Source organism: Gadus morhua, chromosome 18 (assembly GCF_902167405.1).
Source record: "Gadus morhua chromosome 18, gadMor3.0, whole genome shotgun sequence".
NCBI lineage: Eukaryota > Metazoa > Chordata > Actinopteri > Gadiformes > Gadidae > Gadus > Gadus morhua.
Window position 1 is genome coordinate 3,280,741 of NC_044065.1, and position 27,993 is coordinate 3,308,733.

The 27,993-nt window shown below is 42.0% G+C and overlaps 1 protein-coding gene across 1 annotated transcript; it reads left to right on the top strand.

Moving 5' to 3' along the window:
• The first annotated feature begins 32 nt into the window (after nucleotides 1-32).
• LOC115531181 (NLR family CARD domain-containing protein 3) lies at nucleotides 33-27,817 on the top strand. Its single transcript, XM_030340295.1, has 7 exons — nucleotides 33-80; nucleotides 10,457-10,679; nucleotides 11,102-12,938; nucleotides 15,635-15,808; nucleotides 24,071-24,244; nucleotides 24,423-24,469; nucleotides 25,014-27,817. The coding sequence occupies exons 2-7, from the start codon at nucleotides 10,643-10,645 to the stop codon at nucleotides 25,565-25,567; spliced, it is 2,823 nt and encodes a 940-aa protein (XP_030196155.1). The 5' UTR covers nucleotides 33-80; nucleotides 10,457-10,642; the 3' UTR covers nucleotides 25,568-27,817.
• The last annotated feature ends 176 nt before the right edge of the window (nucleotides 27,818-27,993 follow it).

Consider the following 27,993-nt stretch of genomic DNA (forward strand, 5'->3'; position numbering starts at 1 on the left):
TTCTCCACAGGCGACCCCAGGAGAGGTCAAAGGTTACCAGTGCTCAGTCTGTACAGCAGCATCAAGCAGAGCTGATCAAGGTGTGTAAATGAAGCAAGACATTTGACTTCAGCTCTAAACAGGGGCACTGTAAGGGGATGGGGGGGTGCAGGTACAATTCCAAGGGCCAATCAGTGACAGGGGCCACTCAGAGAACACTAATATTATTATTAATATTATTATAATAATTAGGGTGCCAAGCAGAAAGGGCGAAGGCAACATATAGTAATTGTTAGTTTTATTATTATTATTATTTATTTTTTTATTATTATTTTTATTATTATTATTCCGCCACGTTTGACATACACAGCCTAAACCACTCGCACGCTTTTTGTGAAACTTGATACAGCTGTAGAGGCTGACTCAAGATTAACAGAGAACAAATATTTCACTGATGGCCCAAAGGTGGCGCTATAGCAACAGTCCAAAAATGCAAACTTTCAAGAACCCCTGACTTTATTTGGATAGATTTACGACTTCCCCAGCCTTTTGACATACGGTCATGAAATTTTGTTTGCCCATCAACAGATCCAAGCCGAGGCTATCGTATGCAAACAAAAATGTTCTTAATTGTCTGCGTCAGGGTCTTAATAGTCTTTCAGGGTCTGAATGGCCTGACAGGGTCTTATTGGTCTGTGTCAGGGTTTTAAGGGCCTGTCAGGGTCTTAATGGTCTGACAGGGTCTAATTGGTCGGCTTAAGGCTTGCCAGCCGTAAAATGCTGCTTGCAGCTTTAATTTATATTATTATCATCTTAATTAAGTTAAAATATTTCAAATTAAGATTGTATCTATTGAAACAGACAAGGAGTTTGTTTCTATATGTTTGGCTAAATGTTCAGAACAGTCTGTATATTTAACCTCTCCCTCTTTATTGCATGGTTCAGTCTTACGTGGATCCAGTTTTCAGCACAGAATCTTCCACTCGGTGCGCTTACAAGCAGAACAGACGGAAAACAGACTGTCAGTAGTTTGACTCGTCGTCGTTGAGGTAGAAGTCCGGGAATCAGAAACAGAAAGCTGAGAGGGATGAAAAGGGCCAACAGTTTGTCACCCAGTTTATCCAAGGAAATTTTTATTCACCTTCCTTTAGTGCCCATTAACACGTAGCTACCTAGTGAATCATAGAATCTTATGGCGAACCGAATATAACCAAACCGCACCGGAGGGTGCGGTTTGGTTTGGTTCGGCCGGATAGGCCGGATGTCGATGTCGGCAGCTACGTTAACATCGTGACATCATAGCAACGCGACACAGTGTAGCCTGCTCAATAAAAACAATGGAAAAGAAGAACGCGACACATTAAACCAAGAACTACCATGGAAGTCATCCAGCAACAGTTCCTGGGGTCTCATTTATAACCATTGCGTACGCACAAAACGGGGCTGAAATTGGAGTGCGTGACTTTCCACGCCAAGGTTGTGATCTATAAAAAAACAACTTGACTGGAAAATGTGCGCAGCCCTAAGCAAACTCAGACCCATGCGTACGCATGGTTTGGAGGAAAAGGAGAATTGGCGACACAGATGATGTGGTGGTGAACTGAAGTCAGACAGAAGAATTGTAGAGTGAGAAGAACGATTATGTTTTATCATCGCCCTTCATAAATTTAATTTCAACCCGTATCATGCGTTAAATCTATGTAATCAGAATGATTTAAGTCAACTGCGTTATTTCTCAGTTATAACTCCAGAAACATCTCTGTAGAATATAAATAAAAAAAATTCTCTATATTTAATCCCGTCACTCCATACTCTCCACTGACGGCGCGACTGCATGGAATAAAGCATCTGTCCAACATGTGTCAATAACATAATATTTTTATGTGACACTGTAAACATATTTTTGCATATGTTTTTCTTTTACTTACCTATTATTTTATTTAATTGTATGACACTGTTTATATGTGAAGCACTTTGAGTCTGCCTTGTGTATGAAAAGTGCTATATAAATAAAGTTGCCTTGCCTTGCCTAAACACATAATCAAATGTCAATTAAATCCCAAGTGTGGAAACCAAGCCACACTCCTCATCACAATCGTTGTCCGTTACTCTTGATGCTTTCATGACAAATCAGGCATTAAAAAGGGGTTATGTTCAAGAACATTTTACGTGGGTGATTACAAACTGATTATCCAAGGTGTTCTCTGTCAGTCTTATTACCGTAACCCTATAAATACAGGGGTGAGCGCCGTGGTAATGCTGCACCATATGGCACTTCTGGCGGACCATGCAAATGGAAGGATTCGGAGGGATAGGGTCTTTACGGACCATAACAATTTATTGGTACATAAAAATATGTACCTTTATGTCAGACCACTTCTTTTTTAATTCTGGGACTGTGCGCTCCGTGCTACTGATAGAGTTCACTGCTGCAGCCACTCACTCTGCTTTTTGTTGTTGGCGATCCCAATCCCGTGACCGCCGAACAAGATTTATAAAGCAAAGATTGCGTACGGTGTGCGTACGCAGGGTTTTATAAATCCGAATATTTTTTGGCGCACGCAAAACTTGGCTTTTGGGCGTACGTACACTTTTAGTAACGATCCCACGCACAGTTTTATAAATGAGACCCCTGGCCTTTATGGTTTTGATATGGCAGTTAATCAACTTAAGACTGAAAGCTTTGTTTGATGAGAGTTTGGAGGCTGAAAAGATAAGGACAAGGGCAGCCGAAAAAAACAATGTTTTGGAGCTCATTCACGATGCAACTGAGAAAAGCCACCCATTGACCAGACAAAGGCGACGACGCATACGGGTAAGAAAAAAGTTATTCACGTGTGTAACAATGTACTTCATCAAACATGCTATTGCTAAAAAACATATTGTCTTGTTTGTCAGTCATAGATTCTCTACAACAGCCTAACCTGCATTGCATTGCAAAACGTTTCCCTTAAACGAGGAGCAATACCATATCTTATAAAGTCCATATTGTCGCGTTGATAAATCGCATTTGTCCAAGTAACTTTAACAATCTGATGAATGAGCGAGTAAAGAGTAGAATATTTCCTAATGAATTGTTGTTGAGTACAGGTATAAAGTAACATGGATAGAAAAGTAAAGCACAACTGCCTCAAACTAACTTCGTTAATCCCACCTCCTTATAAGTAATTATAGTTTCATTAGTCATTACTTATAGCTTCATTACACCTCTGCAACACAAGCAATACATTTGTATGTTAAATTTTGTTTGTTATTTGTCTTTCAGATGCTTCAGCTGTTGCACATTCTTAGCCGCAGGCCAACAATTCAGACTTTCAGCCGAGCCAGTAACTGGTTGGAATCGAGTGTTCCAGAATTCACCAACAGACAGTGGCCGGATAACTTCACGATGTCAGTAGAAACATTCCTGTACCTCTGTAACAAGATGCATTCAGCGCTGCAGAGGCACAAAGTTTTGCCTGTGTGTTCCCCTAAAGGAAAGAGTTGCCATCGCACTGTGGAAGCTGGCAACCAACTCTGAATACAGCAGCATAGGACGTCTTCTCGGTGTGAGCACAACGACTGTTTGTCGATGTTTGCAAGAGTTCCGCGATGCTGCCTGCAAGTTGTTGGCTCCAGAAATGATAGGTTTTCCTGACCAGGAAAAACTCAAAGACATTGCAGTCGACATTGAGCAGAGGAGGGGCCTTCCACAGCGTGTTGGTACCATTGATGGGTCACACATACCCATTACAGTCCCACAGGAGAGCCACGTTGACTACTTCAGTAGAAAAGGATGGCATTCCATCATCCTTCAAGGTGTTGTGGATGGAAAAGGACTGCTTTGGAGAGTGTATGCAGGAATGCCTGGGAGTATGCATGACGCTCGAGATTTGAGACGGTCCACAATTTGGGAATTAGTGGAGCGTGGAAGACTTTTCCCAGCCTGTACCAGGAACATTTCCCGGGTAAATGCGGGTCATTACATTCTGGGGGACTCAAAGCATTCCCTGACACCGGCCTGTTGAGTAAAGAACAACAGCTGTATAATAAAGGAGTCTGCAGGGCACGTTTTGTGGTGGAGAATGCATTTGAAGACTTATGGGGAGGTGGCATTGCCTTTTGAAAAGGAATGATAGCAGCATCGAACTGGCCAAACGATGTTTGTGGCTTGCTGTGCCCTCCATAACCTTTGTCAGAAACATGCAGTGGACTACCAGACGGAATTGAACATTCCTGCAGCTGTGGCAGCAGAGCCTATGGTGCCACTTACACAGGGGGCAGTAGAAGAGGCTAGGGAAGTCAGAGAGGGTGTGATGAGCTATTTGAACAGTTAAATATCAGGCATGAGAATCACTCGCCTTTCGGCGAAATTCGCCGTTTTGAAACCAAAATAGGTGACCTACGTGAATTGTGTTGATTCGATGAGAAAATATTTAGGGGGGCGAGACACAATCACTAGTGCTCAAAGAGTCTCTCAGCGGCAGTGATTGGGTCTCGTCTTCCACTCGTCTGATCTAGCCCCAGAGATTAGGCCCCGTCCACATAGAGCCTAATTTTTTGGTAAAAAACGCATAAGTCTTGTGCGTTTCGGCCGACGGATCCAGCGGATCCGGTGCCCGAAACCGCACTTTTATGAAACCATGTCCCTGGGTGGTTCTAAATATATCTGGACCTATGCGGTTTCGTGTTAGGATTTGTGTGGGTGCCTGATACGCAAACGATGACGTCATCGTCCCCACCAACAGCTGAGCGACGTTAGAGTTGCGTTGAATTTTTTATTTGTATTCTTTTTTTAGCTCTAAATACAGCCCCTTTGTACATTGAATTACTAACTGTACATTAAAAAGTATTTCTGCTCAATTTAAAAGGTTTAATCTCCTCCTCGACTGAATGTTTGTATACAGGGCGCAGGCTGGATGCGCGCAGGTTTGATGCGCTCCACTTTTTTTGAATATTTACTACAGCGTTTCTACAGCTCGCAATGAGTCCGTCTTTACGGAGACATTCCTGAAACGCATCAGAGAAACAGGAAGGGGAAAATATCGTTTTTGCCCCTGTGGACGGGGTCCAAATCTATTTAGATCCACTGCGAAGCTTTACCAGAAGGGTAGGTTTATAAACAGCGCACAGGCTTTATGCGCATGATGGCTCGCCTCTTCTTTCTTTCTTTTGCTGGTGTTCTGTAGCAGAAGCAGCGCCCCTTATGGTCCTGGAATGTGTACTACAGCGTTTCTACAGCTTGATGCGGTTTCGCAATGATTCCGTCTTTACAGAGATATTCCTGAACCGCATAAAACGAAAACTGATAGTTTTCGCCTGTGTGGACGCGGCTTGAACTGCGAACAGGTGCGTGTGCCAAAAGGGACCTGATTGGTTTACAAGCAGTTCGCTTCACTCGTGCTGACCAGAGCAGGATCCAGTCCACCATCAGAATGAGATCTGGTTCTGAGAGTATTACGAACTGTGTCTCAGGAGGGAGTGTTTCAGCTGTAACTAGAGTATCACAAGGACATCCGTTTCCTCTCCCTTTCATTCAGTATTTTGTACATAACAAGATTGATTGTGTTCCTTTTCTATGTTGACCTGAACAGATTTAAAATAATATATCACTATCCCTTGAAAAGTGTTTCATGTTTTGATAATGCTGGAAACCACTGTATTGTGTGATTTAGGATATCCTTGCCAATCAAATGTATTAAAATCTGAATTACATAACATTGTATTGGCTGTCAGTCATGATGGAAGAGTAGACAAGTTAAGTTACAGCATGTCCACCATCTGCATATGCATTAAGCCATATGCATTAAGCCCTTGCCACATTGTGCCTCATATACTGTAAATGTTAGACCCAGTGACAGGCTGGCATGAAATGTCTTTCATAATACTTAGTAAGGAGGCCATAATATTTTTGACTCATGGCTGAATTTAAGTTTCTCCAGCTCTCCCCAGGTTGGCAAAAAATGCATCTCAAAATGCATCAGATTGATGCTTAAAAATATGGAATATTCAATTTTTTCTTCCGGGGGAACATGCCCCCGGATCCCCCTAGGGCCTAGAGGGATAATATCCTTCTCACCTTTTTCCCCCCTGACCCATTTTCATGCCTGAAATATAAATGAAGATTCAAGTTTTTGACCAGTTTGCAGTTTTGTACATGCATATATTTTAAATATAAAAACCTTTGCTGAAATCTGACTCTACATATTTTTTCAAAATATGAGTGGATGCTATATTTCCATGTAGATTACAATTGATGCTATTTAAAAAAAAAGTGAGTTGAGGGTGACTAGTAGGGGTGGGAATCTCTTGGCACCTCACGATTCGATTCCGATTATTAGGTCAACTATTTCGATTCTGAAGCGATTATCGATGCATCTCGATGCAACAATTTTTTTTATGTACATTTCCATGCGTGATTTTCAAAAATATATATATACATCTGGGTTTGCTACTCAGAGTTTGCTAATCACTTCCTACTTTTGTGATGATCATTAAAGATATCAACAGATGAATTAACTTATCTAACATTTCATAAGAGCGAAAGCTTTTGTCACAAATACGACTTTCTATGAACAATGCAATAGTCAATGCAGCTTGCATTATAACACAATATGGAAGCATGCAAAAAATAGGTTTCAGTTTTATTTTCTTTCTAATCTTTCTTTTGTCATTAAAGGAAAAGCTGCTCTTGAATCAGAAGGAGTTCTTGTGTCTGGCTGTGAGTTTACACGCATGCTATGCGTAGGCTGAATCGCAATCGTGTCAAGACAAATCAGATTGGCCAATACACACTGAAGATAAATTCAATGATTTTAAAATGACAAAAAATTATCCCTCTCTGGCGAACAGAATGTTGCAGCAGGCAAAAAAATAAATGAAAAAAGTTCTAATTTTTCTTTTTTTTTATTCAGATTATTAATTTATCTGCATCGAGACAGAATTGTTCGAGCTAGAATCGCGATGCATCGAAGAATCGATTATTTTTCCCACCCCTAGTGACTAGTGGTTTGGAGACTTGACTAAAATCAAATGTGCTACTGCATTAAAAATAACACTGCAATAGGCTGTTATGATGTATTGATTTTACAGCGCAGAACCAGTAATTTATTCCTATATAATACGCGAGTGTGTAAACTCAACTTCAAGGTGACCATCAAATGTGTATATGGAAAATGTATAGAAACCAACTCCTGCTTTAATATTATTTTTTATTTAACAGTAAAAATACAGGAATAATTATTTACAGATTTAAATATTAAAACATTAAAAAAAACTCTTCACACAAAGGAAATAAGGTTCAGAGGCTCAGGCCCTGAATATCTGGATCATGGCACAGGGTCGCGGTGTCCAAACACCTGCACCATCTGGCTGAAGGTTTGGAGGAAGGCTGCATTGAATGCTGCAACTTGCGCCATCTGCTGCCTTGCTCGTTCATCCTTATGCCGTCTAGCATCGATGGAATCCTGTAGGGCCTCCTCTTGAGCGACCCGGAGTCTACGGTCCCTGCCGCCTCTCATCGGATGCCTGCATATCTTGTATGCTCCCTGCAACATCACTGGCCCTACTTCTTTTGGCTGTAACGTACAACAGAAAGGAATAGTGGACATCATACAAATTGTTGATATATGATACTGATATGCAGGTACACAGAATGCATCATTTCACTCTATTTCCAGTAACTCAAATGTGGAAATGTAGGTGTGATTCGATGTAGCTCAACCTTCATCATATAAAGTGAACAACGTGAAAAATGTAATTTTGTAAACAAAATGTGTAGCAACGTGATTGTTAGGACTTACCAAAGGCAAAAGGCAGTGGATAGGTGGGGTTGGTGGTGTTGCAAAGGGCATCAGGCTCCGCTGGGACTGGTGTAGATGTCCTAGATGGTGGCGCTGAACATTCAGTTGGGCTCATACAACGGCTTGACCCCATGTCTTCGTCCTCTTGAAAGGCAGAGTCAGGCACTTCCTGGTAGCGAGGTTCCTCACCTGAAAGTTACACAAATTAAGTCTCAGTCAGGCCAACTGCAACAATAGCTTACTTAACAAATTACTTTAAACAAAAAATGTAATCACCGGAATGGCAAGTAAAAATAGCTGTGGTCTTCTCGTAACCCGCAATCACCATTCGACCAGAAACCAGCTGGAAGACCTTCTCGTACCTCACTGCTCCATCAAGCTCCCTCTGCACGTCTTCCTCGCCAAGAATGCAGACGAAAATCTCCACCTCATTGTTCGCCCAAGCTGACGTTTTACGCGACATGTCCATTGTCGAGAATAATACCTTGCAGCTACTGTTTTTTTTTTTTTTTTTTTTTTTGTCTCCCGTGTGTGACGATTCTAACATTATGTATATTGTGTTATGCGTATTTTAATATATGGGACGATTCTGTCGACCAATCAATGGAGGACATGTGTAGCTCGAACTTTACGGCACCCTTTCAGGCAAAACGATTACGGCTCAGTGCGGTTCAGTCCGGGTCATGCCCACTTTTGGCGGTGGAAACGCCATTTTATAAATAATAGTTATTCCTCAAACATGAAATTCATATATATATATTAGAGCTGTCAAGCGATTAAGATATTTAATCGCGATTAAGATATTTAATTGCGATCAATCACATTAATGTCATAGTTACTGTCCATAGTTGAGGAGAGACCCGCAGTGAATTCAACCCGGTCCACCTGACATCGAGGAGTTACATGACAGTGGTAGACCTACCGTAAAACTTCAATAGCCCAGGCTTTTATTTGTTTCAATCACTGAACTTTCGAACACAACTCTGGCTCAGCAAAGATGGGCAATACTATAACATTTATTATTTAAACCAGTATGAATATTCCTACCATACGGCCTTTACACATTACCAGGCTATCGAATAATGCCTACACACACACACAAACACACGGTTGGCGGACTGGTAATCGGGCGATTCAGGAGAATTCCCGGTGGGTCGTTAACGTTTCAGGGCTGTCGGGCTGATTACTGCAGGATAACAATATTGCTTTTATAAAAGTTACTTGCAGCGCCGTCCGGAAGCCTGAGCTGTGCGCCCGCAACCTAACTCACTCAACAGACTCAGCACTCAAAAACTGTCGACGTCGCAACCAAGTCGATTTTGTCTAGAGGGGAGTAACTGAGCGGCCCCTCCCGAAGTGGTACAGCCCAGGTGGGCCTTGAACTGCGATTGGTCAGAAAGACGTAACCGCTAATGACAACATTGAACTCTTGTTCAGGCTCGAACAGAGTGACACACAAACACACACACACACTTTTAAGGAGTTTTTCAGCCGCTCGTATCCTTGCTTGCCCCAACAAGTTTGTGCGGCATGCTTGTTGTTTTGTTTCCGGTGTAGCTAGATCCGGCATGGTGTTGTAGTTTTTCTAACGTGACTAGTTGTTGCTAGACAGCAGGTGAAAAAACGACAACGTTTGCCAAGCCAAAGGAGCGTTAATCGCATGATAGTCTGGCTGAACGGAAGTGGACAGCGTCTACTGCCTAGTGTCGGATTTCACCGCTACTCCTCCCCTTCCGGTTGCTGGCATTTCCCCCCGGCACTATTTTGCATGGACACCGCTGCTGCTTCCCGGGCTTAGCCCCGCCCTAGACGATTGTGATTGGTTTAAAGAAATAAAAACAGGCCCGCCCAGTTTCCCCACGGAGAGACGGCTCGAGGTAGCGTGGTTCCAGACCATTCTACTTGCTGTAGTTTGGTCTGGCTTTGCGAGACTAATCGCATGATAAAAAAATGAACGCCGTTAAAATTGGTTTTCGTTAACGCCGTTAATAACGCGTTAAACTGACAGCACTAGTATATATATGAGTCAATAAATGAAGGACAAAGTTGGATGAACCGGGAAGTCTGTTTACTGAGGAAGTTTGCAGCAGCAAGGCCTACGCTAGTTTTCTTCTACTTAACTACTATACAGCCAGGGTAGGTCTGTGAATACTGACCCCTAGTGGTGAAAGTAATAGCAGGGTCTGAAGACGGTCTGTGTCTTTTCTGTCACATTTTACTGAGGTGTTTAGAGCAAGTGTGGCTCTATACTGGCGTCTGATAAACTTTGGAAACATATTGACCAAAATGTAAAATTCCACTGAAGTTCTCTGAATCTCTTTTGAGGAAAGCCTTTTTGCCTTAAACAACAGGAATGAGAGATGCCACTCATGTACCTCTGACATTCATGCATCAATGGTCAATGACAGCGGTATTCGGTAATAAGCAATAAGCAATAAGCATCTATCAATCTATGGGTGGTCAAATGGGTTTTCTAGGCTGATGGGATGGCTAGGTTGGAGGCCCATTATATTCTTTCATAGGGTCCACAATCTTTAGTGGTGCCCCTGCTCTACATGAGCATTGAAAGCATCTCTTGTGGTGCTAATAGTCTCCAGGCTTCCCTCTTTAGACCAGCGAGACGTTAATCTAGGACAGATGCTTCTGATGTCGTCAGTTAGTTCAAAGTAAAGTACTCCTTGATTGTTCTTTTCCAGGGGGCGGAGGAGAACGCACATACATTTCTAGACAAGGAGCTAAAGAAGCTCTGGAGGGATCTCTTCTCGGATTACCCACAATGCTCAGAGAGTCAGAGGGAAGAGGAGGAGGATGGTAAGAACGAGGAGCAGAGGAGGCGCGCCATAAAGGGAGTGGTAGACATCACAAAGCTCTGCCTGATAGAGATGAACCAGGATGAACTGGCCGACAAGCTGTGGAGTGGTAAGATACTCATATATAGGTTAAATGGTTTGATCCAGATATGTAGGGTTATTGTTGTGGTATTAGGTGAATGGTTTGATCCAAATATGTTGCGTCATTGTTGGGGTATCAGGTTGAATGGTTTGATCCAGATATGTACGTTATTGTGGGGGCATCAAGTTAAATGGTTTGATCCAGATATGTAGGGTGGGGGTATTAGGTTAAAGAATGTTAAACATTACACTACAGATCAACGGCAGAATAACTCAGTGGAAGAGATGCACCACTATCGTTTTATATGAGGTTAGGAAGTCACTTTCTGCTGATACTCAACAATGATAGCACTACTAACAAAGTTATGAGATCCATATGAAGTAGGATTTAGAATACTTACTTCATTACACCAGTCCTGTATAGCATGTGTCTTCTGGTTTGTGATTTAGGAGATGCTGCTGTCCAGTGCCAACGTAAACTGAAGTCTCATCTGAAGAAGAAGTTCCAGTGTGTGTTTGAGGGAATCGCAAAAGCAGGAGAGCAAAGACCTCTGAATGAGATCTACACAGAGCTCTTGATCACAGAGAGAGGAAGTGGAGAGGTAAACAAGGAACATGAGGTCAGACTGATTGAAAAGGCTTCCAGGAAGCCAGCCAATGAGCAAACACCAATTAGATGTGAAGACATCTTTAAACCCTTACCTGGACGAGATAAACCAATCAGAACAATAATGACAACCGGAGTGGCTGGCATTGGTAAAACCGTCTTAACACACAAGTTCACTCTGGACTGGGCTGAAGGCAAAGCAAACCAAGACATAGACTTCACATTTCTCCTCACTTTCAGAGAGCTGAATTTGCTGAAAGGGAAAGAGTTTACCTTAGTGGAACTTCTGCATCAGTTTTCTGTTGAAACCAAAGAATCAGGAATCTACAGATACGACCATGACCAAGTAGTCTTCATCTTGGATGGTCTGGATGAGTGTCGACTTCCTCTGGACTTCCAGAACAACCCGATCTGGACTGAGATCACAGAGCCGACCTCAGTAGACGTGTTGCTGACAAACATCATCAGGGGAGTCCTGCTTCCCTCTGCTCGCATCTGGATAACCACACGTCCTGCGGCAGCCAATCAGATCCCTGCTGCGTGTGTTGACATGGTGACAGAGGTGAGAGGGTTCAATGACGCACAGAAGGAGGTGTACTTCAGGAAGAGATTCAGAGAGGGGACACTGGCCAGCACAATCATCTCTCACGTCAAGAAATCTCGAAGCCTCCACATCATGTGTCACATCCCAGTTTTCTGTTGGATCACTGCCACAGTTCTGGAGGACTTTTTCAAAACATCCCAGAGAGGAGAAGAGGTGCCCAAGACCGTGACTCAGATGTACAGCCACTTCCTGAGGGTTCAGTCCATACAGGGGGACAGGAAGTATCATGGGAGAGCTGAAACTGATCCACAGTGGAGTTCGGAGAGCAGGGAGATCATTGTTTCTCTGGGGAAACTGGCTTTTAACCAGCTGGAGAAAGGTCAGCTGATCTTCTACGAGGCAGACTTGGCAGAGTGTGGCATCAATATCAGAGCAGCCTCAGTGTACTCAGGAGTGTTCACCCAGATCTTTAAAGAGGAGTGTGGGCTGTCCCAGGATAAGGTGTTCTGCTTTGTCCATCTGAGCATCCAGGAGTTTCTGGCTGCCCTTCATGTCTTTCTGTCCTGCATCAACACTGGTGTCAATCTGCTCTCAGAAGAACAGCCAACCTCCAGGGAAGATGAACTCCTCCTCCTCTACCAGAGTGCTGTGAACAAGTCCTTACAGAGTGAGAACGGACACCTGGACTTGTTTCTCCGCTTCCTCCTGGGCCTCTCTCTAGAGACCAATCAGAAGCTACTACAAGGTCTGCTGGGACCAAGAGGAAGTACATTACTGGGCAATCTCACTAAAAAAGTTCTGCCGGGAAAGACAGGAAGAAGGTCACGGAGCAATACCCAAATAGTCCATTACATCAAGCAGAAGATAGGTGGGGATCTCTCTCAAGAGAGAAGCATCAATCTGTTCCACTGTCTGAATGAGCTGAATGACCGTTCTCTAGTGGAGGAGATCCAACTGTACCTGACATCAGGAAGTATCTCCAGAGAATCTCTCTCCCCTGCTCAGTGGTCAGCTCTGGTCTTCATCTTACTGACATCAGAAGTGGAGCTGGACGTGTTTTACCTGAAGAAATACTCTGCTTCTGAGGAGGGTCTTCTGGGGCTGCTGCCAGTGATCAAAGCCTCCAAAACATCTCTGTAGGTTCACTTATAGGATGTATTACAATATGCACAACACAATATACATAATGCTAGAATATAAAGGTTAAAGTAACATACAAAACATATCGGTAGGCACACTTATAACATGTTTTATGATACACACAAAACAATATACATACTTCTATAAAAGTAATATTATGTTCGTTTTTAATGACTACAACACAGTTATTGGTATTGTTAGTTTCAACATTTTACAACTAATATTTAACAAAAATGTTAAGATCTAATGTCTAATCATTTGTTAAACCATCAGAAAAGTCTTATAAAACATATAATTACGGTTCCCAACATTTTCGGTTTTTTGTGTGAAGGCTAAATGGCTGTTCGCTGTCAGAGAGATGCTGTGAAGCTCTGGCCTCAGTTCTCATCTCCAACTCCTCTAATCTAAGAGAGCTGGACCTGAGTACCAATGATCTGCAGGATTCAGGAGTGAAGCTGCTCTCTACTGGACTAAGGAATTCACATTGTACTTTGGAAACTCTCAGGTCAGTTTTACTCAAAGTGCAACAGTTAAACCACAAGGTTCTGTTTCAGAAGACTTTGATTACTGCCCCCTGGTTTGAGAATCATTCCTAAATGACGTCAAACTATATCAGCTAATAACTCAGTATCTTTGATGACCACATGTATCAGAGTGGTGCAATTGGACATATTACACCTTGTTTATGTGGGATGCGAAAAATTATCCCAAATTTGCCGTTGCAACTTTCCAAATATACTCACAAAATATGATAATAGTGCCTTCCCACAATCCCCTGTTAACAGGACAGTGTTGGTTAAGAAATTAAGTCGCAGTATTTGCATCCATCTAAGGTTATCAGTTTGAATAAATTAAATGTGTGATTTTCATAGGCAGAACTCAACAATTTCTATTTTATGTTGCCTTGACTGTATAAGGTTTTTGTTTTGTTATCGTTTTTTACATATATTCGTTAAATATATTTTATCTTCAGAATTTCAATTTCAAGAATACAGAACAAGGTTAAACAATTTAAGATTTAGAAGTACAGAACAATATGGAGAAATAAAGAGCAACATAATACGGATTGAATATATATAGATGCAGAACATAAAACGATTGATTATGTAGAGATATATAACATGAAGCGATTGAATATGTAGGAATACAGAACAACACAAAACGATTGAATGTGTAGGAAAACCGAGCAACATAAAACGATTGAATATGTAGGAACTCAGAACATAAAACAATTGGATATGTAGGAATACAGGGCAACATAAAACAATTGGATATGTAGGAATACAGGGCAACATAAAACAATTGAATATTTAGAGATGCAGAACCTCAGATAGGTTTCATAGTCCTTGGTTTTGATGCCTGGTAAAGGTGTTTGAAGACGGGAAGGGCAAGTGCCCTTAATGTTTTAGGCTTTTTTAAATGTGCTTAAGCAATATGATGAAAGGTTGAATTATCAGAATCAGAAAGGATTTAATCGCCAAGAAGAGTTTTACACCAACCAGGAATTTGGCTTGGTGAATAAGGTGCATACATACAAGACAATAACAATGAACAATGAACAAACAGCGATACATATATAACACAATATAAACAAGCAGGGACATAAGTGATCAAGGTGAATTATGAAATCAATAGTCTTAACCCAAACTTAACCCATTTCCATTAAGCTTTGTATCGTTAGTAACCCACACATATTTTTGAATGGTCGTGCATCATTCCCTTATTTTCTGGAGAGACTGGAGAGATCCGTATCGATCTCCAACACTTCCTGTTTAAGATGACGCAATATGACGATTTCTGCGTAGAAGTAAATAGGAAGTGTAAGAGGGGAGGATTCTCGTAAGACTACAAGCACTAGTCCCACCCCCCTTTAGGGGGTGGGACCCACTGACGCTACGGACCTATTAGAGCAGTGCCAGTGGGTGGGACTTCACCAGCAGAAACTAACATCCACAGCGTCTGAAGCTAAGCTAACAGAGGCTGTTGATAAAACTGTACTAGGACTAATTCACTGAGTTCTAGTAGGACTAATTCACTGAGTTCACCAACTAATACTCTTCACTAGAAATGCTGTGTGAAATGATTTTCAAGCAGTCTTGTGGTATCAGCTTGGTAGATGGAACAGCGAGGTGTCCGATAGGCGCAGATCTAGATCAGCAGCGGGAGTGGCCAGCGAAGCTGTGCATCGTGGTGCATGGTGGGAGTTGTTGTCTTCAATCCACAAGCGCCAAAAAGTCACTTTCTGCCTTTTCTCGGTCAAGACTTCACCAAAGTAGAATTTTATTTTATTATTCGAATACATATATGACCCAATTTCAATACATATTCATGCCTCCACCGGTGAAATGCTCCTTTAAAGAAGGAAGCCTGGAGATTGATAGAGATAGTTTAAGGCCCTACTTAGCTCTGCAGTCCTCCACTTCGTTAGGTCTGACTCTGTTTACACAGAGTTCAGGATCCCTACAAGGCCATCAGGCGACTGCTGAATCTCCTGTAGCTCACTTCCCTGATCCCTGATAGCAGCGAGGAGAGCCGAGGCGCTAGCATCACTGGACGTACTCCCCTCCAGCGTTGGCCCCATGGCGGCCCTGTGGTGTTCGTTAGCTACACCATGTTTCTCCTGTGAACTAGTTGGATGTTTTAAGCACTTTTAATCTCAGTTTCTAACGTGTTCTGTTTATTGTGTGTGAAGGCTGAAACGCTGTCAGCTGTCAGAGAGATGCTGTGAAGCTCTGGCCTCAGTTCTCAGCCTCAACTCCTCTCGTCTGAGAGAGCTGGACCTGAGTAACAATGATCTGAAGGATTCAGGAGTGAAGCTGCTCTCTGCTGGACTGGGGAGTCCACACTGTACACTGGAAACTCTCAGGTCAGTTTTACTCAATGTGCAAACAGTTAAACCACAATTTTCAATGGTTTGACAATCACTACTAAATGAGGTCAAACTATATCAGCTAATAACTCAGTACCTTTGCTGACCACATTTATTTGAGTGGTACCATGAGACACATTACAACTTGTTGTTTGTGTGGCATGCGAAAATGAAAAAGTTGAAAAGTTATCCCAAAACTCCCGTGCCCCATACATCGCATGACCCCGAGAGTTGCCTTTATTTGCTCACCACACACGAAACATACGGTAACCCTTCCTTTTACAGTCCCCTAATTAATAGGTATTTACCCGGTAAATAAATGGTAAATCATTGTGTATTACTGGGTAATTACCACTGGTAATAAGAAAGTAAATACAAATTGGAATTATTACCAGGTTCTTACCATATTTGTAATAGATATATTCCATTGTCCATGCAGTAAACTGGAACTTGTACCATGTACCTTCTGCAACGTTACTAAGTAAAACATGACAATTTACCCAGTAAGTAAGCTGAAACTGTACTGTAAAAGGAAGCCTTGTTTGTATCCATGTTATTACCAGGCTCTTACCATATAAGTTGTAACTGGTTACTCCCTTTTCCATGCAATCAACACAAACTTGTACCATATATGTTCTGAGCACTTTAATTTTAGTTATAAAACCCCAAACCACTTTTGATGAAAGGCATATTAAAATTAAACAAAACCAAAGGCTTATCTTCCAAACAATGCATATCTCACAAACAGGCACTGAACACTGAAAAAATCGGACATAGAGCCGTCCACATCAACTCAATTTAAAGGTTACTGATTGAGTTTTGATAAAACACATGACGGTGTTATGGCAAGTGACCAAAACGCAGGCTGCTTCAACCTCTACTATTTGAATAAGTGGTGAATGCCAAGCAGCCATCTATCTGCCTATGGGAGCATCTTTGTGGTCATTCGCAAACCAAGGCCTAAAAAAGAAAAAAGTTTGGTTCCTGTTGGTTGTCAGTTGAGGTCATGGGTAGGTAGGGAATTTATTTTATTTTTTTATTTTATTTTATCCAGTGGCAGTGAATGATAGGTAGGTGGTTTTCATTTAAAAACGAGAAAATTCGCTCATCCTTGTACAGAATGAAGAGGTGCTGTACCAAAACGTAATTATAGTTTGCATAAAAAAATTTTTAAAAAAAGTTTTATTTTTATTTTTTATAAAGCTCATAAAATAATTTGGGTCGCACATGTATCGACAGGGTCGGTCGGAAACCGGAACCAAACAAAAAAATGTTTTAGGCCCAATGAGTCCACTCAATGAATGAGAGATGGCTCTTTAGTGTCCTCTCTGTGCAGTTTCCCTGCAGTCTCCACACCTTGGATTTGCAGGCTGACCAAGGCCTGACCAGGTATCTCCAAATCGCCCCTTCCATACTGTAATAAAGTATCAGAAGACAAGAAAATAAACATTAGGACTGTCAATTAATGAACATTTCTAGAACATGTAAAACTCAAAGATTGTTTTGTTTGCCAGTTAAGAAAGGATGCTGGTCCTCTGGCCATTGTGCTGGTCCTTTGGCCATATTTAAAAGAAAAAAAGGCATAACGAATGCGATAAATACAGTTAAAAGGACGGGAGGGGAAAGGCTGTTAGCTCCAGTTAGCGTTTTAGCATCGAGCTAGCGGAGCTTCTATCATTCAAACAACTCAGACATGTTGTTTAAAACCTATAACACTCAACTTATTAAAATATCGGGATTTAATCGGGCTCTGTCCCATAAATACAGTTAATAGGACGGGAAGGGACAGGCTCTGTTAGCCCCGGTTAGCGCGATGCTAAAGAGCAGCTCTAGCCGAGCTTGCTGCCGCAGCAGATACAAGTAATCATCCGGTTTTGGTTACCACTTAATAGGATTTATCAACACAATTGCACTACATTACGGGTGTAGTATGTTGAGGACAGTTTAGGACACCGTATCGAACGAGTGAAGTCTACATTGGTCCTTCGTGAGTGTTTACTGGTGGTCAGGATGGGAGCGTGTCTATGTTCCCCGGGTCCTATGTTCCCCGATATGTATGCGACCAGGGAACATAGGACCCTTTTTCCAAAAAAGGGTCCTATGTTCCCCAGTATGTTACGTTTTCCACCATTACGGCTAAATTCCGGCCGAGATAACCACCATTGCATGTCTTTACCTTTTGTGGAAGAGGGAGAGACGTCGGAGAACCTGACGCAGTCTATTCATACGCCGGTAAACAAACCCCGAGAAGCCCAATCCCTACGAGAGCTCCCCGCGCTACGGCCATCCGGAGGCGCACTGAGCTTTTGGCCGTGATATTATCTATATAATTATCTTATATTATATACCAGGGGTACTCAAGTAGAAATGATGAGGGGCCACAAAAATTTTTTTCAGTGACTCAAGGGGCCGGTCGGTATACGTGTGACTGAGGCCGATATATGCTCTGTTTTAGACGTAACGCGTAAGCACGTAAGTTACATAACCCCCCCTTGCGCGGTAAAATATCCCCCCTTAAGTGCTTAAGTGCGTCAGCCAAAATTCCTGACTATGCGACTAAAACACTACGGCCCTACGCAGCTCGCAAAGACTGTGATTGGCCAGCTAACCACATCCTTTCAGGAGTCTCACATTTCCGGTTTTACAGCATAATAGAGCCATTTTTAAAAGGCCGTGACAGAAGCGAATGAAGAATTTTGAAGAAGGAGAAGAAGAAAACACAAGAACGAATTATGATAATTATAAATATAAACAAGCCAGCGATTTCCACTTCCACGCCCACAGATTCGTTCGTTGCTCCCCCTACTGTTCTGGCGGAGAATCCCCTTGCAACACGCGCAATCCTTAAGGAACCTTAAAGGAACCGTAAATCAAAACTTGTCTAAAACAAGTCCCTTGTGTAAATTACGTGCTTACGTCTCTGCGTCTAAAACGACCCTTAATCGGCCTTGACTGCTGCTGAGATGGACTGTCTGCCTCGAGTTTGGGAGGGCTGGAGCGGTCTGTGGGCTGGAGTGCTATCTGTTTATCGTTGCAACCCCCAGCCTCGTATTGAGATCGCGGCGCGCGGTTTCAAAATAAGAGCGCCCAGCACGATTTTTTTTTTTTTTTTTTTTTATAATTAAAAAAACTTTTCAAAACAGCTCGAGGGCCATTAATAGACACCCCGCGGGCCACAAAAGGCCCGCGGGCCGCTACTTGAGTATGACTGTTATATACTATATAGAGCTCCGGGAGACGCAAACGGCAACAATCACTTTCTCCTCCATGCTGCAGTTCATCCCCGGACTGCACTGCACTGAGTTGGCCGGTTGAACGCTGATTGGCTGTTACGTTACACATGTCACTCAGTGGCCACGCTATTGAAAGCTGATTGGCTGTCATCACGCGAATGTGCGATGACAAGTTTAACATTTTTAAAGATGATAGATTGCGGGGAACATAGGACCCTTTTCCAGAATAAGGGTCCTATGCTCCCCGGCATGTATTGCTACAGGGGAACATAGGACCCTTTTTGGGAAAAATGGGGAACCTAGGTTCCCCGAGCGGGGAACATAGGACCCAGGGAACTTAGGACCCGGGGAACATAGGACCCGGGGAACATAGGGATGACCCCGTCAGGATCTGGCAGATGCAATTCTCCTCTGGGCGCTTTTTTTCTTATTTTTTTAATGCAGCATAACATATGCTACCAGCAGCCCTTGCTCTTCTTCAAAAGGCTGATGCTCAGTACCTCGTTTCCTTTCGTAACCCCTTTACAGTCTGGCATTGTTTGTCTGGTAAACTTTGCTGATGTCAAGACAAGTGTTAAACTGCCAACACTGTTCTTTGTCCTGTGTGTATTAGTATTACATATCTCGAGCCAATACCCTGGTGTTTCGAATGCCGTTTTGCAAAACAAGCCAAAACACAAACTGTGGTTTTCAACTTTTATTGGTCGAATAGGATTTTCAACACCTGACATTCTGATTAACTATAATGCAATATATTTGTGTGATTTATTTCCTGAAACAATTCCATGCCAACTTTTCTGGCACCAGTCTGTGAGTGTAATTTGTAGACAGTCCCTAAAACAGGTTGCAGCCAGAACTTAGATGACGTTGTTGCACAGCTATAGATAGCAACCACATGTCTTTGTGATTTTTCGCGATACGGTGTCCTAAACTGTCCTCAACATACAACAGGGGGCTAACAGAGCCTGTCCCTTCCCATCCTATTAACTATTTATGGGACAGAGCCCGATTAAATCCGGATATTTAATAAGTTGTGTGTTATAGGTTTTAAACAAAATGTCAGAGTTGTTTGAATTGAATGCAATGTTTTATCAAAACAGCATCGGTAACATTTAAATTGAGTTGATGTGGAGGGCTCTTTGTCCGTTTTTGTGTTCAGTGACTGTTTGTGAGATATGCATTGTTTGTAAGATAAGCCTTTCTTTTTGTTTAATTTTAATATGCCTTTCATCAACAGCAGTTTGGGGTTTTATAACTAAAATGAAAGTGCTTAACTACTGGTGACCGACGTTGCAGAACATATATGGTACAAGTTTGTGTTGATTGCATGGAAAAGGGAATAATCTACTACAAATTCTGTGGTAAGAACCTAGTAATACCATGGAAACAAAAAGGCTTCCTTTTTAGAGTACAATTTCAGCTTACTTACTGGGTAAATTGTCATGTTTTACTTAGTAGCGTTGCAGAACTTACATGGTACAAGTTCCAGTTTACTGCATGGACAATGGAATGTATCTATTACAAATTATATGGTAAGAACCTGGTAATACCATGGAAACAAACGAGGCTTCCTTTTACAGTACATCATTAAAATCGGGCTGTTACCAATACAAACCTTGGATAACTACAATTGTAACTTGAATTAATATGTGTTTCTAAGAATTGGTTGCCTAATTTCCTAGGAAGTACACAATAATATCTGAATTATTACCAACCTAAAACAGTTACAACTACACAGTACTTAGGGTGCACTCACACTAGGCCATCTGGCCGTAGCCGTCTGTGTGTGTGTGTGTGTGTGTGTGTGTGTGTGTGTGTGTGTGTGTGTGTGTGTGTGTGGGGCTGTCTGTGTGTGTGTGTGTGTGTGTGTGTGTGGGGCTGTCTGTGTGTGTGTGTGTGTGTGTGTGGGGCTGTCTGTCTGTGTGTGTGTGTGTGTGGGGCTTCTAGCTGGAGTTCTAACAACAATGGACAACAACACAGAGAACACAGTTCGCACTTTGCTGAGTCTGTTGCTTATTTGGATATATGTTTACCGTTTAATGGGAAAGAAGGCTCGTCGCCTTTATTATGTCCGTGGTCGTCGCATGGACTATACGTCATCCAGCTCAGGTTGCGTAGCCGTGCGTGTGCGTGTCGGCTCATTAGCATCTGTACCGTAGCGGCCCGGACCGTAGCAGCACACCTCTCCCAAGTGGCCAAATTGGCCCGGCCTGGCCAGACTGGCCACACTCACACTGGCAGATTTGAGCACGGTTAGGTGTGAAAACGGCCACGGTCACGGCCCCGGCCAGATGGCCTAGTGTGAGTGCACCCTAAGTTGAGTTGATGGGTAATAGTGGAGGTTTTACTTAGTACTTTAGCTGTAATTCCTCTGTATTTACCTTCTTATTACCAGTGGTAATTACCCAGTAATACACCATGATTTACCATATATTTACCGGGTAAATACCTAGTAATTAGGGGAGTGTAAAAGGAAGGGTTACCATACATCCTACTATAAAAGTATTATTATGATACCGTTTTATTTACATATAAATATAAATATAAATAAATATATAAATACATATTTATGATACAGGGGGGGTAGCTTGGGTAGAGGTGTTGCTGCTTTGTCTAGACAGAGACAACGCAGCGATATCAACATGAGTAGTTCTAGCTGGAGAAGGGCATGTACTCATTCTATTGAAGTCTACACAATACTATTGCATAGCCTATTGTTGTTTTTATAATTGCCATTTCACTATTTTCCACAAATTCATACGCTGATGAATAGTGACCTGGTTTTGCGTGCGTGCGTGTGTCTGTTGGGTTATCTGGATTATATAGGATGTAGCAAGCAAGTGATAACCAGATAAGACAGTGAAAACCGCGAGCTGCTGACCATCATGGTAGAGAAGGTGACGCAAGCGCATTAAACCAAGATAGGGAGAGATGATGCGATATACGTGACAGAAGCAGAGGAACTTTCCTTTAAGAGAAGCCGTGACCGAAACGGCTGGCCAGTGTAAAAAAGAAGACGTATGTCGGGAGGCGGTACCAAAGTGGGAATTTAACCCTTTGGGTACCGCATGAGGCGCTTTTCTTTTAGTTTCAACTTGAATATTGGTGGGGACATTTCAGTCGTTATTTGACATTGGTGGGGACACGTCCCCTGGTCCCCACACAAATCGACCCCCTTGTTTGTTAGCATAATATATAACCAGTGTTTGTTATAACGCTGTTTAAAAGAATGGCGTTAGGTAACGCCGTTATTTCAGTAACGGGGTAATCTAACTAATTACTGTTTCCGTCGTTACAACGCCGTTACCGTTATTGTAGCTTAAATGTGGTGCGTTGCTATTAATTGATTGAATTGAACTGCGTAATCCGAACGCACCCCTGGCTCCACACACAAACTGCTCGGGAGGAGACCGGTTGGTAAAAACAACGAGATAAGCGATTATGATAGGCTAGGGCAGGGTCATGTTTCATGGTAGCCAATCCAGTGTTTTTACACACAAGCCAGTGCACGCACGCCGCACACACACACACCAAACTGATTCGATTAAGCAGCAGAAATGGCGAGTCCGGAGCAATCCGATGAAAAGTTGGCATTTTCTGTAGTATTCGGCAGATGTTCCACAGCCTTTGCAACCAAGAAAATTAAAATTCAGTTGGAAGTATATCAGGAACTCTAATGGGCAGTTCAACCATTTAAAAGATCCAAATCCAAAATCCAAATTCCTTGACATGTGGTAACTTATTTTTTTTTTCAGTAATAAAAATAGTTACTTTCCCTGGTAACTAGTTACTTTTATTAGAGTAATTCAGTTACTAACTCAGTTACTTTTTGGAAGTAGTGAGTAACTATAACTACCGTAATTTCTTTTTTAAAGTAATGTTCCCAACACTGTATATAACTAAAATGTGAAGATCCAATGTATAATCATTTGTAAAACTATCAGAAAAGTCTAATCAAACATTTAATCACGGTTCCTAACATTTTTTATTCATTTTGTGTGAAGGCTGAATGGCTGTCAGCTGTCAGAGAGATGCTGTGAAGCTCTGGCCTCAGCTCTCAGCTCCAACTCCTCTAGTCTGAAAGAGCTGGACCTGAGTACCAATGATCTGAAGGATCCAGGAGTGAAGCTGCTCTCTGCTGGACTGGGGAGTCCACACTGTACACTGGAAACTCTCAGGTCAGGGTTAGGGTAAAATGTGTCTCTGGGTTTGTTTAATATGTAGGGAGGATCCAGGACTAGGTGGGCTGTAATCTAAAAGAACAGACGACGCATGTCTAAGCTCCCCTTCAGATTCAGCATCATTATTCATTTGTAGGCTGTGGTCACCTTGTCAGTGGACCACAGATAGGAGGATGAGAGGCCAGAGGAGGAACAGAACTTTAGAGGACGAGGATTTCATGAAGATAAAAACATTGTGTTAATTTAAAGGGGAGTTGTTTATTTTTGCTGTCTTGTTTATTGTTTATGTTTATTCTAGCTGACAGAAAGCTGGCCGATGTGGGGGTCAGGGTTTGCTGTCTGTATGTTATCAACTCTACATGTTATGTAAATCTGAGGAGTTGTCATTAGTGTAGACATGGTGATGAGGCTATAGCCGTGCTGTGATTTGAATATAATGCAAACTCACCACTATAATAGAAGATGGTTTGATTAATATTCACATCAAGATGAACATTTAAAGATGTCATTAATTAACATCACATTAGTTTGGTGTGAGCGGTGCTCGTGTGCAATTTTTTGGTCTTGTTTGAGTTATTATTGAGAACTCTGTTTAAGAAAATCTTTCACTTCCAAGTGTAGTAAGTTCTGCTGTCTGTTATGATGTTATCTTCATTTCCTCTTCCTGATCTCAGATGGAGCGATACTGCTTTGTTTCAGTAAAGTATCAATAAAGTATAATTTAACTATTTTAATTCAGATAGAATAAATAGTGTGTGTGTGTGTGTGTGTGTGTGTGTGTGTGTGTGTGTGTGTGTGTGTGTGTGTGTGTGTGTGTGTGTGTGTGTGTGTGTGTGTGTGTGTAGCTTGTCTGGCTGCCTGGTCACACAGGAAGGCTGTGCTTCTCTGGCCTCCGCTCTGATCTCCAACCCCTCCCATCTGAGAGAGCTGGACCTGAGCTACAATCACCCAGGAGACTCTGGAGCTGCGCTGCTCTCTGCTGGACTGGAGGATCCACGCTGGAGACTGGACAGTCTCAGGTATGGGGAGGACAGCTCACCACTCAGGGACAAAGTCTCCTACAACGATTCAACCCGCTGCTAGATGAAGGGGTTTGAAAAGGCAGCTGTAACTCATGTTGTATAGAAAGTGATGAGACAGCAGATGATGAAGAGGAATGTTTTAACATGCTGCGCTCCCTTTGTTCCCCCCCCCCAGTGTGGAGCACGGTGGAGTGTGCAGGCTGAAACCAGCTGTACAGAAGTGTAAGTGTTTGTATGATTCATCACAACACAAACTTAATATTGAAATCGTCCATCGACACAGCAGGAGGTGACGTCCGTTTATTCAGATCCTTCTGGGAATGAAGATGATGGTTAAAATTATGTATCTTACAGATGTAAAAATTTACATAATTACTTTGATTATATCATGACTGATGATTGTACAAAATTAGACATAACACCATAATAATCAGGATACTATTAATCATAATTACATTCTAAAGTCTATTTTATATTCAAAAAGTAAATTGAATATATTGAATATATTATATTCAACTAAGAAATTATACTATTATCTTGTCGCTATTATAATAATAATAATAATAATTTTGTTATGATTCAGCTAATAACATTAGACATAGCACATAATAATCATAATAACATATTTTGAATGATGCATGTATTTCGTCTTATATTAGACTAGAGCGGTTGATGCTGTTTATTAAAATAATGATGAAGAGGATGATGATGATGATAATTAATAATAATGGTTTAGCAGCCTAATCATGTCTATTTTTCCCGTCAGATGCCTGTGAACTCACCCTGGACCCAAACACAGCCTTCAGAGGACTCTCTCTGTCTGAGGACAACAGAAAGGCGACGCTGGTTGAAGAGAACCAGTCGTATCCGGATCACCCAGAGAGATTTGACTCCCGCTCCCATGTGTTGTGTAGAGAGGCTCTGACTGGCCGCTGTTACTGGGAGGTAGATTGGGAAGGACATGTTGATATAGGAGTGACATACAGAGGAATCGGAAGGAGAGGAGAAGGTAATGACTGCTCGCTTGGAATGAACAACAAGTCCTGGATTCTTGTTTGTAATGGTGCTAGTTACGCTGCCTATCACAACGGTGTTTACACAGTCGTACGTTCCAACTCCCCGGTCTCTAGCAGAGTAGGAGTGTATCTGGACCAGAACTCTGGCACTCTGTCTTTCTACGGAGTGTCCCCAGGTGTAGGAGGGTCCTCAGACACACTGACGCTTCTCCACACTTACCAGGCCACCTTCACCCAGGAGGACCTCCTCCCTGGGTTTAGGTTAGATAAGCCCGGTTACTCAGTGTCTCTGTGTCCATTATAGCCAAACACACCAGACACACAGGAACATAGAAACACACACACAAACACACATGTGGACACAAACATAAAACACAAACACACACACACACATTCATCATTCATGAATCTATGCACACACGCACACACGTATACAGAAATGAACACACACAGATACATATGTACATAGAAATAAACACACAAACACCCGCCTACACACATCGTTTATGAATCTATATAAACACACACACATGTACACAAACATAAACGCACCCACATATCGCCCAATAAGGCGTTTATTCATTGAACTACGGAAAACCTTGTGGGTCTGTGCCCAACGTGAGGAAACCGAAAATTATACTAAGGACTCCGTGAGCCACGGTAAAGTCAAGGTGAGTGTTTCTCCGGCCGGTGTTGTGCCGAACCTCGACCCCCCCGCATATTACAACCCCCCTTCGTGTGAACGCGCATTCGCTTATTGTCAACGCCCCATATTTTCATTTTGTTCGAGGCGCTCTTCCTTTTGTAGTCACTAATTTTGACAAAATTAGTGTTTATATTATATCAGAACATCACAAGTTGAGCAACTTATCACAGAAAGCGATGGCATATTTTAGGTTATAAGTTTTAAGGAGAAAACATCGCAATGGAACCTCCGACGACCCATGTACGCTATAACATTCACGATAATGAACTACGAGAGCACTTAAATACGTAATAGTTTATAAGTAATACATGCATATGCCTAATGTTATTTACTCATATTCATTTTGACCACGTCTTGGTAGCTTTAGAAAGCACAACTGTGACTGATCCAAAACTAAGGAAATCCTTTCCTACAGACTCATTGAGCACAGCCTCGCCATCGGCCTGTGAAGGGTATTGGATATATTCAATATATATTGAATATATCCAATATATATTTTGGATGTATTGAATATATGTACCGTATTTTCCGGACTATAAGTCGCGTTTTTTTTGTAGTTTGGCTTGCCCTGCGACTTATATTTCGAAGCGACTTATATACCAAAATTGTGCGTACATAATCTTCGGCCGCAAGATGGCACCGTCATTCATTAGGCCTACAACTGAACGCTGCAAGCCTACTGCACCACCGAATAAATTATAAATAAACTAGACCGTAGACAAAACAAAAGAGAACACAAAATAAAATGCCGCCAAAAAGAAAAAGCTATAGGCCTACTGCACAATTTAAACTGCAGATTATAAAGTATGCAGCCGAAAACGGCAATCGAGCAACAGAAAGAAAGTTTGGGGTGAGTGAAAAACTTGTCCGGGACTGGCGAAAAGCCGAAGAAACTCTAATTGCGATGAAAAAAACAAAGAAAGCTAACCGGGGGCTGAAAGCCCGATGGCCAGAGCTGGAGGAACGAGTCCACAGATGGGTCATTGAACAGCGTGCTGCTGGCCGGGGCTTATCAACGGTGCAGTTGCGTCTCCATGCCTTCATGTCTTCATTAACTTTTTGGCTTGTTATGTTTATATATAGCCTATATTGCTATTGCAATTTTATTCAGTCTCTCCAGACTAAACGTTCTTGTTTAAATGTTTAAAAATAAATGCGACTTATACACCGATGCGACGTATGTATGTTTTTTTTCCTCGTCATGGAGTATTTTTTGACTGATGCGACTAATACTCGGGAGCGACGTATAGTCCGGAAAATACGGTACTGGATATATTCAATATCCAGCCAATTTAGCCTGCCATATTCATCACCCCCCTCCTATTTCTTGTTTGCAAAGTCTGAGAAACGTATTGACCGTTGAGTGTTGAGTGTTACTCTGAGTGTTGCTCTGGAAGAATTGAGTTGATACATCAAATTAAACACAAAGGCAAACAAAAGGTTAATTGGCTATTACACTATACTAAACTATATTATAGGTTACTTAACTATTCTATAATGTTAATTTGTTTTAGAATGTTCTAAACTACATGTCTTTGTCGTATAGTAATTTTCTATAATTTCACAGACAATGAACTGTATTATGTGTGTCGCAAGGCGACCTCTACTGCCTGTCAAACCAAAGTTGTCCGTGGAAAAGAGGAGGCAAATGCAATTTACGCAGAGTTCCACAGCAGCAGCATCGGAGCGCACCGTGGGCAGCGAAAGACCAGAGATCTGATTATACTAAATGATTGTTTTTCAACACTAGTCCAAATTCAAGCCTTTTCAATTGAGGATCATATACATTTGTGTATTTTAACATTTGAAATACTGCTGTTTTAATAAAGGTGTCACAGTGTGTTCCAACAAGTCAACATGTTCAGTTATTACAGATACCTGTTTATGATTTGTAATTGTTCATCAAGCATAATGTTAAAGGTGCCATGGCATGAAAATCTCACTTTATGAGGTTTTCTAACATAAATGTGAGTTCCCCTAGCCTGCCTGTGGTCCCCCAGTGGCTAAAACTTGTGTTCGGTGTA

Bases quoted from the DNA above. Each gene is read 5' to 3' on its own strand.
- LOC115531181 (XM_030340295.1), top strand. From the start codon at position 10,643: ATGAACCAGGATGAACTGGCCGACAAGCTGTGGAGTG. The intron at 24,245-24,422 runs GTATGGGGAGGA...CCCCCCCCCCAG, and splicing joins TGGAGACTGGACAGTCTCAG to TGTGGAGCACGGTGGAGTGT. The intron at 24,470-25,013 runs GTAAGTGTTTGT...TTTTCCCGTCAG, and splicing joins GAAACCAGCTGTACAGAAGT to ATGCCTGTGAACTCACCCTG.